Genomic DNA, 14829 nt, shown 5'->3' with positions numbered 1-14829 from the left:
TGGTGGAAATGATCCATCTTCGATGCGTCTTCCAGTGATCCGTTATCTAGTGAGGCCTGGAGGCGCTCTTTGGATGTGGAATCCAATTCGTCGAACTAGGCCTTCATGCGATTGTCGGAGGACTTACTCGTACCCTAACGACGTGGTGCTAGCATTATACGATGAGTGTAGGCAGTTATCAAATGCGAATGGGATAGCCCAAGAGGATAATCGAGGACTGAGGGCAACTGTGGACGCCCAGACCGCTAGGATTCATGAACTGGAGACGGATGTACTTGAGGAGCGAAACAGAGCAGAGGCTTTTCGTAAGCAGCTTCAAGAGGCTAATCGTCGGCTTGCTAGGGTAGCACATGAAGTAAGGGACCGAACTGAGGGAATGTTGGCCGAGTGTGTCCCTTTGGTTGAACAAGTAATGGATGGCAAGATACAAGACGAAGGACAGGAGGAAGAAACTCCAAGTGCTGAAGATGAAGATGATCCTACTAAAGTAGCCGAGACTTCTGGCTCTGCCAATCACTAAGATAGTAGTTTAGTCTACTTTAGTAGTTTTTGTCAAGGATAGTTCGGGTGGTGCTTGTTCTAAGGCCATTATATTTTCCTTAACTACGCTACTTATCTTTTGAAACACTTGAACGTTACTTGGGATGTGCTTGTGTGACAGCCCCACCTCCCCCTAAGGCGAACCAGAGGGTTCGGCGGGCCGCCTACCCCGCTCTCGCCGGGACTCAGTCGTTCATTAAAGTCCTCAAATAAATTGCAATATCAATCTCAAATATTACATCAAATTTTCCAATAATTACATGTCATAAGCGAAGCGGAAACAATTCCCAACTATACATAAAATGATTCCAAGTCGAAACTGTACAAGATATATGCCATCCAGCCACGTGAATAAGTACTACAAGCCTTCCTTTTCCACGAGCCCTGTGGAGGGGAATAAAATATTTTTGGGGTGAGCTAAAAGCTCAGTGAGTAACCAATAAAATCAGTAATCAAATATATTTCACAATAATGCATTTCGATGATGTCATGATTCCAAGATCAAATGTACGTATTTTTGCTCTCGTGAGCCAGTGAAATCATTGCGCTTAAACACCCAACGCTCAAATAGATCAGATAACAGATAAACAGGAATGAGGAGCCATCGTGCTCCAAATAACTAGTAAACAGATAGTGGAGACGTTGGATATAAGCACACGAATTCCCAAGAACTCAGTTAAGCCAAATCATGTTATGGACTCACATGCGCGCACACATGATATGCAGTTGAGTAACAATGCAAGAAAACATTCAAAAGTAACTTTGCAATAGTTTTGGAGATCACTCACCTCCACGGCTCAGGAATCATCCATCATATATCATTACCTTGCCCAAATCCAAGCCCTTCAACTCAAACTCAAAGCAATCAAATTCTTTTAAAGGTCGGACAGCATATCCCCTTAATTTCCTTACTTTTCCATCCTACAAGCAACACCAATTCATCTCAAATTAACCACATACACATCATAAACTATCAAATACACCTTTCGGCACAATATCCATAACTGAAGCTACACTTATCAGATTGAAATGAATCTTATGGCGTTTCGAAGCCAAGAAATAACCCTACATTTCTTATGAAGACCTCAGAAGCCAAATCATGCATTTTCATGGTCAAAAATGGAAATCTCCACGAAAATAGAAATCTGGGCGCGAAACAGGGATTTATGGCAGTCAAGGGTATTTTGGTCATTTCATATGGTACAGTACTCGGATCGAGTTGAAATTTTACAGACAGCTATTTAACACCATTTTATACAACATCCATGTTTTAACCTAAGCCTCATTCGGCCTCTAACATGCTCAAATAAAACCGGACAGAACAGGGCAGATTCAAAACCCTAACCTGGAATTTCCGCATAAAACCGAAATTTTCCGCAAACAATCGAAACTAACATATACAAGCTTCATTTTACACCATTACCAGCCATCATACCATGATTAAACCATGATCATCATATAAAATCAGAAAAATCTCCAATAAAATAAAAAATTTAGCTAATTTCACTTTAATCCATAAAATCTCCATAAAATCACATCTTTAACCCAACACAAACCATTAATTTGACATTAGCAAGACCAAAGAAGGAATCCATTAGCTACTCACCTTGGAACCTCAAGAAAAGAGCCAACTAAGCATCTTTGTTTCTCAAACCACTTCACCAACTACCTCAAGACCACTTAGCAAAGGGATTTTATGGAGTGATTTGAAGTTTTATCGGTTTGATTTGCTAGATCCAAGCAAGAAATTGAAGAAACAAGTTGAGAGCTTTCTTTTCTTTTCTTGTAGAGAGAGAGTCGGCCAAGAGGAGCTAAAATGAAGAGATCAAATTAGCTTTAAGAAGGTATAAATATCTTGGTCAAAAGTCCAAGGGTGAATTGGATGGTGACACTTGTCACCTTTTGGTTTAAAACTTATCTTTTTGTCTCTCCAATACTAATCCATATAGGTAACATCTAATTATCTTTTAGCACCTTGTAAAATAATATCACTTAATACAAAACTCCAACAAGTTATCAAAAATATATTGCATTTACCGCACTAGCGGGTCCCACGTTCATAATACTCTTCAAAATTAACGTGGACTAACTTGTATCAAGGAAATGATTTGAAAACTATATTTACTTATAAAAATGTATAGGAAATTAATATATTGAAGAAAGGTACAAAATTATAGACAAGAAAACAAAATAATGTCTCGAAAATATACAAAATTTTCGGGTTCTCACACTCAATCTTTCGGGGCGTCACAGCTTGACTTTGTTGTTCTACGATTTTTAATCTATACAATGGGTTGTGCATATTTGCAATTATTTCAGTGTCTCACCTATTTATTTTTTTGTGTTGCATATTTAAAGTGTCACTTTAAACTTCACTTATGCATATTTATCTGACATTTATGCCTCTAGAAATATACTAATATTATGGACAGTTGAAGAAGTGCAAGGGGCCAAGGGCGTGGGGTTAGGAAACCCCAAGCTCAAGGGGATGATCAAGGGCAAAGGAACGAAGGGGATAACCAAGTAGCTACCGCTATTAACCGTATGATTGATATCTTAGCACGGTTAGCAGATCATCGGGGTCCAGAACCTATTAACCAACTTGGGGCTCAGGAAAGAGGGAGGATAGGGCTTTAGAACGATTCTTAAAGTTTGCCCCGCCAAAATTTCTTGGAGGGCCTGACCCAAAAGTAGCGGAGAACTGGTTGGTGAGAATGACTAACATCTTTGCCGCCTTAGACTATACTGAGGAGAGACGAGTGAATTTCGCTGCCTTTCAATTTAAGGGCGCAGCACGTGCTTGGTGGAACGTGATTAGGGGGAAATGGGAAAGAGCACAGACTTCTTGGACCTGGGAAAATTTTGTGAGAGAATTTAATGAGAAGTTTCTCCCGCCCATGATTCGAGAAAAAAGAGAGGATGAGTTCATAAAGTTGAGACAGGGGACTTCTAATGTGGCTGACTATGAAGAGCGATTCACTAAGCTTTCTAGGTTTGCTCCGGAGTTAGTGGCCACTGAAAGAAAAAGGATAAGGCGATTAGTACAAGGACTAAATGTAGAGATTCAAGAGGGGTTAGCGGCAGCCCAAATTTCTACTTTCTCTGAGGCTTTAGAAAAAGTACAGTGGGTTGAGAGTGCAAAGCTGCAAATTAGGGATTTTGGTGTAAAGAAGAGAGGAGTTCCTAGTAACCCTCCTGGACAAATGGATAAGAGTGCTCCATCTCCCAAAATGAAAAGTGTGACGCCCCCACTTCTCCCTAAGGCGAACCAAAGGGTATCGGCGGAACGCCTGCCCAACTCTCGCCAGGACTCGATACAAATTCAATTCAAACTTAAGGGTAACTATCGATACTAAAAGTCGAAGATATAATGAAAGTTCACTTCCTTAATAAACATTCAAGTCTTACATTACAAGTTACCAAAAGTACATCTCATTCCCAATATATACAACCTCCAAAAGTTGTCTAGACAAATACATTCAAAATTCTAATCAAACGTCCACCAAGTAGACTTCTCCATAATTCCTTCCATTCCAGCTCCTGTTAAGGAAAACAAATCTAACGGGGTGAGCGAATGCTCGTGAGGCCAAGAAACACACATGCAAGCATGTAGTCCAAGTAACCTCAACAATTATACAGTAAGTGAAGCTATAAAGTTCGAGTAATTCACATTTCAAATAGGAAAAAATAAGCAGAAACAAATCAAGGATACTGTAGCTCTCATGAGCTAAATTCCACGTAGTCAAGTCAAGGTCTTGATCAAATTCCATGTTGACACTCCGTCAACCACAAAAGTATCAAATCCTGTAGATACACCACTTTCTTTGAATCCCATTACCTTTACACCTCCTTACCGGGCCAGCTCATCAAAGTTTTGATATTACTCCAGTATATCATGGCAATACTACGCGAGTATGCCAAGCAAGATCTCTCCAATAGATCATGCTTTACGAATATCTCATGGTTTGCTAAGCTTATCGACTAAGCCCCTGCTGGCTCGATTCGCAAAGTTAGCCAACGAGTTTGGGAATCCCCCGAATACGAATACGAATATAAATCATGGGCAGCGCTCCAATCGATGATTCAAAATGTGAATCACAAATACGAATCACATCTATATCACTTCGCACAAGGCGAATATGGATTCACATAACAAAAATTCGAATATAATTTCATTTGAAAGAGAACGAGTGCGGTAAAGTACACACTCGTCTCTAAAATTCCAAATTCACAAAACGGATAAGACGCAAGTCAAACACTTAGCAACAAATTCATGCACTTGACACTCACCATTCAAAATAAGGGAGTAAGTGCGCAAACAAGCTTTTAGGCGTCCACTTCGAGATCCTCTTGAAGGTCCCCTTGAGCAGCTGAGCAAATAATAATTGACTATCACACACTATTACTTACAAACCCCTTGCTAAGAAGGAGGATTGTACACTGTTACAATACTAAGAAAATGTCATGAAAGAGATCCTTAATTATTTGAAAATTGAGGCTCAAAAGTGGTGTTTAATAACACAAAAAAAACTGATTTCCTTCATGAAATCAATTTTAAAACGGTCAATCAATACCAAAGGATAGGGAAGAGTTTCCAAAAACTGATTTCCCAACAAGTCGGAAAATTTCAGTTTTGCGTGTCAAATTTAGAAAATCAGAACTTACACTCAGTAGGTCCAAAATTGGAAAAATTTGTACCATTGGAAACTAGATTCAAAGTTCTAAAAGTTCCTAGCAGACACTTTTCCAAGATTCTAAACGGAAGACATTCAAATTTCAGCTCAAATTGGCTGATTTAAGCATACAAGACAGTTTCGGTCATGTTTTTCGGCAAATTTTGGAAATTCGGCAAAATTCACAGAAAGTGAACTAGCCCCTGAAATTCATAGCACAACAAGAGCTCCAAATAAAATTTCAAACAGGACAAACGGAACTAAATTTGGAGTGTTGAGTATCAAGATATAGCAGTTCAAAGTCGGTAAATATCCACTACTAAACAGTGAATTTTCCAGATTTGAAAGTAAACTTTGGGACATCATTTGGGACATCATTTGGGTATCAAAATGGTCTTAGAATAACACCAAATTTGGTACAATTCAACCTCCATATGAGGACTACTCCTCTATCAAATTTTACAAAAAAAATCGTACGGGAAGGTAGTTAACAAAACTACCAAAGTTTACGAAATTCTTAAAGCAAATCTGTCTTCTTGCTTTCTTTTCCTTTTCAAACACTTTACACCATGAAATCAGTCCCATTTTGGTTCATTTGTGAAACTAAGGTCCAAGAAACATTTCATAACCAATTGATAGTTGGTTGATATCAAAATTTCAAAATAAAACATTTTACAAACAACTAAACCAGTCGGCCAGCAAAAGAAAGGGTTTTCCAGCTTTGCTGCAGTTTGGAAATTTAACCATATTTCAATCAATTCAACTTGGAATTTTGAATGGTTGGTGGCTTTGGAAACTAGAATCATAAGGCTACATTTCATTAGAACAAATTGTTTTCAAAATCAATTCATAAGTGAGAGAAAATAGAGCCACAAAATGCAGCTTCTACCTTTCTCTCGGATAGACCATCAGAACAGGACAACAACTTTGCCGAATCACTACAGCTCACTCATTTCGAACTAGAAAGTGAATTTTATACCGTTGGAAAGCTACAAGTGTCTAGTTTCAAATTCAGAAAACGGCACTTGATTTCAAATTTTGTACAAAGAGTTATGTTTGATCAAAGTGGTACTGTTCAGACTGCCTGGACATGTTTTCCAGGTTTCTTCAATTTTCGAAATCTCAAATTTTGCTCAACCAATTCAAATGATTTTTGGTAGAAACTTTCTACACACCATATACAACATATATACATCAGTTTCACAGTCATTTGAGCATAAAAAATTCAAAATATAAGCAAGGCAATAACAGGACAGATTCGGCCAGCATTCCTTCGAAATTTTCCTTTGGCCTTTCCTTCATTTCTCACCATAATCTTTTCATCTACACACATAACAATCATATTCAAGAAATTACACCTCAAGACCGCTACGTAGAGGTCCACACAAAACCGCTAGCCTAACATTTAAAACAAGAAATTAAACTATCCTCAAGTCCGCTAGCCTAATCCATGTGTAGGGTTCAAACCCTTGCAAATAAAGTTGCAATCTTTGAAGAAAATGGAAAGGTTCAAGGTTGATGAAGGCTACCTCTTATCTTATGAAGAAAACCAGAAATTTTAGACCAAAATTCTCCCAAGAAAACCCGCAAGAAGGTGTCCTCCTCGAAGCTAAAGTTGCTCTCCAAGTGATATGTGAGTTGTATGAGAAATTTGAGGTGAAATGGTAGCAAGAATTTGGAGTAAAAATGGTGAGCTTTCTTCCTTCTTCCCTTGCTGTTTTTGGCCGGCCAAGATGAGAGAGAAAAGAGAGGTTTGTTGTGTGAATCTTCCTTTGGAAGATTGAGGGATTTGTGGTTAAAATTTGTGCAAAAGTCAACTAGGAATAGTGTCACGCGCGCAAGTATCGTACCACCATTTTCTCTCTTGTTTGTTACGCTTGTGCACTAAACCTCCAAATGTAATTCCTTTAACACTATAATTATTCACTCTTAGTAGTCTAGAATAAATTTCTTAAATCTCCGTTTAACCGTTCCAACTCGAAATATGCGAACTTCCGATTTGCGCGCGATAAAGCGAAACTTAAAAGAAATTCTTGTAACGATAATATAATTAACTAATACTAAGGTAAATAATTATAAAAATAACTATTTTAAGAATAAAACATGAGTCCTCAAATATCCAAGATCATTACACTCTCGAATCAAATATTGCCTCAAAAAATGTGTATTCGCTATTTCTTACTAAACGAGCCTCCGAAAATTAAGTTTGCTAACGGGACATTTTAAAAATATAACTAAGGCATTGTTCCATGTAAATGGATTTAAATTGGTTGAAATGAATTATTCGAAGAAAACAGGTGAATAAATATTTAAATAAGCCAGTAAAATAAGATAAAATTTAAAAAAAATTCGAGTCCTCACAGGAAGAGGAATAGGAGGATTAAAGACATCTGGTACACCAAGAAGGCCACAGTGGATGAGGTCAATCGAGAGGGACACCCCCTAGTGGGCAGGCTGTAGTTCCTCAAATTATTTGTGGCTACTGTGGTAAGCCTAACCATACAGAGAATGAGTGCTGGAAGAAATCAAGAAAGTGTTTGTATTGTGGCAGCTCTGAGCATCAGCTCTCGAAATGTCCAAGTGTACCGATGGGAGGAGGTAGTACTCAACGGCCAGACAAATCGACATCTAAACAATCTAGTGCAGAAGGAAATCGACCGAAGGTGTCGGCTAGGGTTTATGCATTAGACCATCAACGGGTTTCCGATTCCACTGAGGTCATTGAAGGTATGATTCCTGTTTACCATCGCTTAGCTAACGTTTTAATTGACCCTGGTGTGACACATTCTTTTGCAAACCCTAAATTCACGAGTGGGATAGATGTGAGACCGATTAAGTTGCCCTATGACTTGGAAGTTAAAACGCTTACTGGGGATCAAAATTTGATTGTTAATTTGGTGTATAGAAATTGTGAGATATGGGTTGGAGAGCGAAAATTGTTGGCCGATTTAATGGGCCTAATGTGATGGGCCCACCTCACCCTAAGGCGAACCAAAGGGTTCGGCAGACCGCCTACCCAACTCTCGTCAGGACAACGGAGTCGAATCACACAAACCCGATATAGCGCACGAATGAATCCCCAAGAGAACAATCAATCGAAGACTACTAAGTTGAGAAACATGAGTTCTACACCGTAAGGTACCATGGAACCCGTAATTTGCATTTTCTAGGTTTTCGCATTTTTCATGGCTTGTTTTCTGCATTTTCGTGATTAGGAAAAAATTCTAGATATTGTTAAGGAGCAGATATAGTTTTTAGATGATTTTTCTAGTATCGAATAGGTTTTGAGAAATTAAGAGCGTATACTGGATGTGGGACCCACTAGTGCGAAAAGTTCGGAAAAATTCGGCCAACTAGGTTAAGTTTTGAATACTGGAATTAAATTACCGGGTGTTATGAGATATTTAGAGGTTGCCAAGTGGATAGGTGTGAGAGAGACAAAAGTTAGGCAAACCATTAATGCAAGTGACATGTGTCACTTAGAGATTAAATTCTACTTTTGACTTACTATTCATGCTTTTACCATTTTGCCAAAATAACTCAAAAATTTTACCCAAAAATTCCCACAAATATCAAGCTCATAGCCGGCCCTCATTAGAGAGAAAAGAAAAGAAAAGCTCTTCCAAAATTTGATCCAAACTTGCTCAATCTTCCACTCCTACCGTTTAATTTTGGTTTTGCTCCACAAAACTCCTCCACTTGGTGATTTTAAAGTGATTGGTGAAGTTGTTTGAAAAGCTAAGGTGACCAATAGCTCTCTCTCTCTTGTTTTAAAGGTAAGTTGTGAAGAACCACCCTCCTCCTTTAACTGATGCTTAGTGGTTGTATGAGATGCAAATTTATGGGTTATTTCTTGATTTGTGGTTGAAATGATGAAGTTTTATTATTTTTGGGGATTTTTCTGTTTTAATATAAGCATGATTGTGTGGCTATCTATGATGATTGGAAATGGTCTATATTGACTCTAGGAGGTGGGAAAAGTGATTAATTGCAACCAATTTCTGTTTTGGAAGAAAATTGAAAAACCTAGGGTTCTTAAGGGAGCATTCTGTCCGAATTTTTAGGTCCTAGATAGAGGCCGAATTGGCCTTATCTCAAAACATGAAAGTTGTAGGGAATGACATTTTAAAGGTGCCTACAAAATTTCAGGTCAATCGGAGTAGTGTGGAATGAGAAAAGTCGAAATTACTATTGCTGTTCTGGTTTTACCCGAATGTAAGAATTGCGCCTGTAATTGGTTGTTTTGGTCAGGATTGCTTCCGAATTGGTTGTTGAGGTCTTCTGATGAAATGTAACCCTGTTTCTTAGATTTCAGATGGTTTTGGAATTTCTGGATTTGGACTTGGATAGCCTGATTTATGATGTTTCCGCTAGAATGCGTTTTGTGAATCTGTTTTTCCGGTTCTGGTGTAGTTTCTTGCATGTTTGACCTAGTTACCCTCGAAACTGGACTGAGTGGCCTTCTTCAATATTGTAGCCTCTTATGTCCTGAATATATCTACAAAATTTCCGGTCAAACGGATCTGTGTAGCTCGAGTTATAACCAAAACACTCGCACCTGTTTTGTACCCTGAAATTGTGTACGTTTTGAATTTCAGCCTCTGACCGTGCATTTTTCGGTTTTGATCCTGTACGATCTGGGTGTCGACTCCTTCATAAGAAATGTAGATCTTGGTTTTAGCTTCGAAACGGTATAAAGTGCGTCGAATTCCGAGTTCCGTAGCTTCCGTTATGACCAAAACAAGATTGATCGTCAGAACTGCCTTTGATCTGGACAGTTCTGACGGGTACTTTGGCACTCAATTTTCGTTCTGTTCTGAATGGATTCAGGTCTTGACCAAAACATCAAAGTTTTAGCCTTATGTCTCAGCTTTCAAATGCCTTTGGAATTTTCTGATTTCGATTTGTGAGCTGGGAGTTATGGTCCAGCCAACATACCCTATTCGTCACTCTAAAGTGCGAATTTCTTGAACGATTTTCCATACTTTCGACCTATTTCTGTTCAGATCCGGACTTAGGTGTCTTCATGAAAATAGTAGCCCTTCCTCTTAGCTTCGTAACGGTACCTCATGTACCTTGATCCGACATTCCTAGGCTAACTTTTGATCAAAACGGTTTGAGAAGGCAGATTTGACCATTTCCGTTTGCCGTTCCGCGCGGGCGCGTGCACCCGTTTTGCCGTTTCCGCACTTGCATGTGCCGATTTTGCCGTTTTGCTTGTTTTAAGTATGTTAGTAGCCGTTTGTGATATATTGTGACACAATCTTCAATTTCAGACGTTGGTGAGCTAGGTGGAGCCGGTGGGGCCTACTAGCTACTCCTCGCGGCACGAATTTCGTACTTTTGCTCTTTTGTTCGTTGTGTAAGTATTCAGGCCGCTCTTATGTGTTAGTTGCTTATGTGTTTTGATATGTATGAAAAGGGTACCTAGGCGAGGGTGTACTTTATCGCACTCGACCTAAACCCTAATTTACGCACACATTTGTATATGGCATATGTATATGAATCATTTTGGAACTAAACCCCTTGAGCTTGTGGCTCGGGGTGACTTTTGAATAATTTTGTGAAGTTTGTGAGTTTGGGGTTGATCTTCCGACCGAGATGGACTATTCGAGCCGGTCAGGGCTTGGTCGAAGCCAGTCCAACTTAGTCTGAGGTCACCAAGTTTGTGAATCCGGTTCACCGAGAATGTGGACCAAGTTTGTGACCCGAGCTTGTGATTCAAGCTCAAGTTTGTGATTTCGTTCGCCCGGGCAAGTTTGTGAGGTGACTGGCCAGTGAGGGTGATAAGGTGTTCGGTGGGTGTACAAGTGAAGTTTCTACGGACCTTATCTATGGTCGACGGAGTGTCGACAGGAGATCACGCATGGCAAATGACTTGGCTTTGGAGCCACCTGTATCCTTATTATGTGATGTTACTTTTCTGCTTTTGCTTTACTCTTACTGTGCAATTGTTGTTACGTGAGATTTACGCTTTTGCCCCTATTTACTTACTAAGCATATAGCTTACCCCTTTCCTTTTGTTTTCCTTAGCAGGGGCCGACGCGGGGACTTTTGACACATACACTAGTATAGTTAGGTTTGATTGTAACAGTCGGACAGTTAGGATGTTTGTTTTTGTTTTGGTGGTTTGTATAAGAACCCTCCATAGGGTCTACCTTCTGCTGGTTGTTATTCTAATATATTAGAGTGGTTTGACTCGATACTTTTGAAGATGTAAATAGAACTCTTTTGGCATTAGATATCTTGTGAATAGTATGCTTGTAGGTTTATTTAATTTTATTGTTTTAAAATTTTGAGTCCCGGCGAGAGCTGGGCAGGCGGCCCGCCGAACCCTTTGGTTCGCCTTAGGGGGAGGTGGGGCCGTCACAGAAATAGGCGGGAAAGTAGAGCATATTTAGGACACTATCTTATGATATTATACCACGTATCACGTATATACCTATTGAAACCTTAAAGCATACTTCGTATATCAAGAGTTTCACACCTTATACCACATCTTTGTTTCCAAAATCTCTCTACCTACTTCCAAAATTCTCAATCTCGGTACGCTAATAATCAAGCCAAGTTCATACGGGAATATTAGTGGATAGGTATCAAGGAACTATAGGCAAGGGTAGTTCGTCGAGAACCAAGCTACTGATATCCGATATCCAATGTGAGGTAGAGACCTAGATCATTGCAGTCAGGCCATCTAAAATCAAATAAACACTTATCAAGTCCTCACAGTCATAGCAAAAGAAAACAGGTCTTAGGTGTGAATTCCGCAATGTACCCTACAATCTAGTCACTCTCTATTACTCCCTAGCCAGACTAGTACGAGATTAGTCCATGATAACACTTCCAGATCCAACCCCCTCGATCAGTCTAATTACTAGGTCCAATATAAAGATCTTCCGTGCCTTGTTCTTGGCCATCAAGACTTACCTCAAATTCAATCAAGATACAGACCCTTATTCTAGTGCTCTCCACCCTTTGGTACTCAGGTCCAAGAATCTAAAATAAGATAATTCACAACTCGAGCCGGCCGGTCCCAAGAGTAAATCATCCATATTAAAGATTCTTACCCGACATACATATCTATTATCTGCAAGTACCATAAGAAAGGTTTGAAACCTATAACATGTCATGATTCACAACATATGATCGAAAGAGCACTTAGACCTTTAGGCCCGTTCACGAAATCAGGACCATAACACCCCTTGGCCCAAACTCACTCCATGCAGAGACCACGCGAAGCGGCTCTGATACCACCTGTGACGGTCCCACCTCACCCTAAGGCGAACCAAAGGGTTCGGCGGACTGCTTGCCCAGCTCTTGCCAGGACTACAGAGTCGAATCACACAAACCCGATATAGCGCACGAACGAATCCCCAAGAGAACAATCAATCGAACACTACTAAGTTGAGAAACATGAGTTCTACACCGTAAGGTACCATGGTTCTTCGAGTAAGCACCTCAATGGAAACGAAATTGAAGACGAAAATGCAAATGGAAAGTGGACACATCACAATCCGGCCAAGATACGGCCGGATTTGGTGAACAGTTCCTGCCAGAATTTTCTTTCCTTGTTCAAATGTCGCGCTCATCCGATCGTCCAATGGTTACAAGTAGCATCTCAACCAACGCAAAGGTACCATCTCAAATGAATACACTTAATGTACATGATAAAACACTTATATACATACATTGAAAACTATACAATTAAAAGCGTGATACTTAATTAAAAGACAATTAGGGTTTTGATTACACAAGAGCTAACAAAAGAACGTTTACACTAGCTCAACCCTTTTCTCAAAATCACGGTTCAAAGTGTGGTTCCCTATAAGGAAAACAAAGATAACGGGAAGGGGGTGAGCTTACGCTCAATGAGGTACCAAAATAATAGCAATTAAGAATCATGGAACTTCATATTCAATTAGTCACATATGCAAATGAAATAAAGAAATGAACAAAGACCAAAGATAGAAAGGATACGGGTGGCTCTCAGGAGCCCAAAATTTTCGGTTACAGTACTTGATCCAAACCCGTTAACTCTCCGTCAACGTATGAAGAACAACCATGTCCGTAGACCCCCACTTTACACCAAATTCCGTCCACCAAACTTACCCCTTACCGGGCCCGAACACCTCAACAGAAACAGAAGTGGTAATCCTCGAGTATACCGGAATGAAGAGTCTCAATACCCAAAGATTCCTAGAAAGAGACTACTGTGGTTCGTTATCTAATCGACCTGGCCCTTGCCGGCTCGACTTGAGTAACTAGCCACAGGTTTTGAGCTCAGAGATCGCAGACTTATACAGAGAACAGACACAGATAACAGATACAGAGAGCAAATACAGACTTATACAGTATGCAGGAAACAAAGTAAATAGACAAAAGAAACGAGAGTGATAAAGTTGTGAGAACCCGTAATTTTTCCATTTTTAGGTTTTATTCGGGTTAATGTCCTGTTTTCTGCATTTTCTTTATTAGGAAAATTTTTCTAGATAATTTTTATGAGTAAATATAGTTTTTAGATGATTTTTCTAGTATCGAATAGGTTTTGAGAAATTAAGAGCGTATACCGGACGTGGGACCCACTAGTGCGAAAAGTTCAGAAAAATTCGGCCAACTAGGTTAAGTCTCGGATACTGGGTTTAATTTGTCGGGTGCTAAGAGATATTTAGAAGATACCAAGTGGATTGATATGAAAGAGAATAAAGAGATAGAGATGCATTAAAGGGGTGACAAGTGTCACCATAGGATTGGATTTACCATTTTGAACACTATTCACCCTTTTACCATTTGGTTAAAATAACTCCAAATTTGACCAAAAATCACTCCAAAATTCACTCCTTGAAGCCGGCTCTCTTGACAAGAAGAAAGAAAGAAACTCTCCAAGTTCTTGATTCCATCTTGCTCCAAATCATCAAAACAACCACTTAATCTTACTTTTGTTCCATAGAAAAACTTAAGTGAGTGTTTGTGTGGGGTTTGGTGGAGTTGTTTAGAAAGCTAAGAGGACTTGTTGCTCTCTCTCTCTTGTTTCTAAGGTGAGTTATGAAGAACCACTCTCCTCCCTCTAATGATGCTTAATTTATGATTAGTGGTGGTATAAGGTGCAACTTTATGGATTATATTGTGATTTTTGGTTGAATTGATGAAGTTTTGTAATTATTGGGGATTTTTCTGTTTTAATATGAATATGATTGTGTGGCTATGTATGATGATTGGAAATGGTATGTAAGGGACCTAGGAGGTGGAAAAAGCGGTTAATTGCAAGCAATTGCTGTTTTGGAAAGAAATTGAAAACTTAGGGTTTCATTGTTCTTCATTCTGCCCGGTTTTGTAACTCATAGTTACAGTCCGAATTGGCCTTATCTTGAAACATGAAAGTTGTAGGGAATTATATTTTAGAGTTGCCTGAAAAATTTCAGGTCAATCGGAGTAGTACAGCTTGATAAAAGTCGAAATTACCCTTGCTGTCCTGGTTTCACCCGAATTTGGGAATTGCTTCTGCAATTGGTTATTTTGGTTAGGAATGCTTCCGAATTGGTTGTTGAGGTATTCTGATGAAATGTATACCTGTTTCTAAGCTTTCGGATGGCTTTGGAATTTCTGGATTTGGACTTAG

The 14829-nt window shown here is 39.3% G+C and overlaps 1 protein-coding gene across 1 annotated transcript in view; it reads left to right on the top strand.

Moving 5' to 3' along the window:
* The first annotated feature begins 3254 nt into the window (after nucleotides 1–3254).
* Nucleotides 3255–14829, top strand: part of LOC113752041 — a 49012-nt gene continuing 37437 nt past the window's right edge. Inside the window, exon 1 of the mRNA XM_027296185.1 lies at nucleotides 3255–3777. Coding sequence (XP_027151986.1) covers nucleotides 3255–3777 — 523 coding nt within the window. The remainder of the gene's footprint in view (nucleotides 3778–14829) is intronic.

The sequence above is a fragment of the Coffea eugenioides genome, chromosome 11 (genome assembly GCF_003713205.1).
Source record: "Coffea eugenioides isolate CCC68of chromosome 11, Ceug_1.0, whole genome shotgun sequence".
NCBI classification, from domain to species: domain Eukaryota; kingdom Viridiplantae; phylum Streptophyta; class Magnoliopsida; order Gentianales; family Rubiaceae; genus Coffea; species Coffea eugenioides.
Note: the sequence above shows the minus strand (reverse complement) of the source record. Positions and strands in the feature narration are given on the sequence as shown.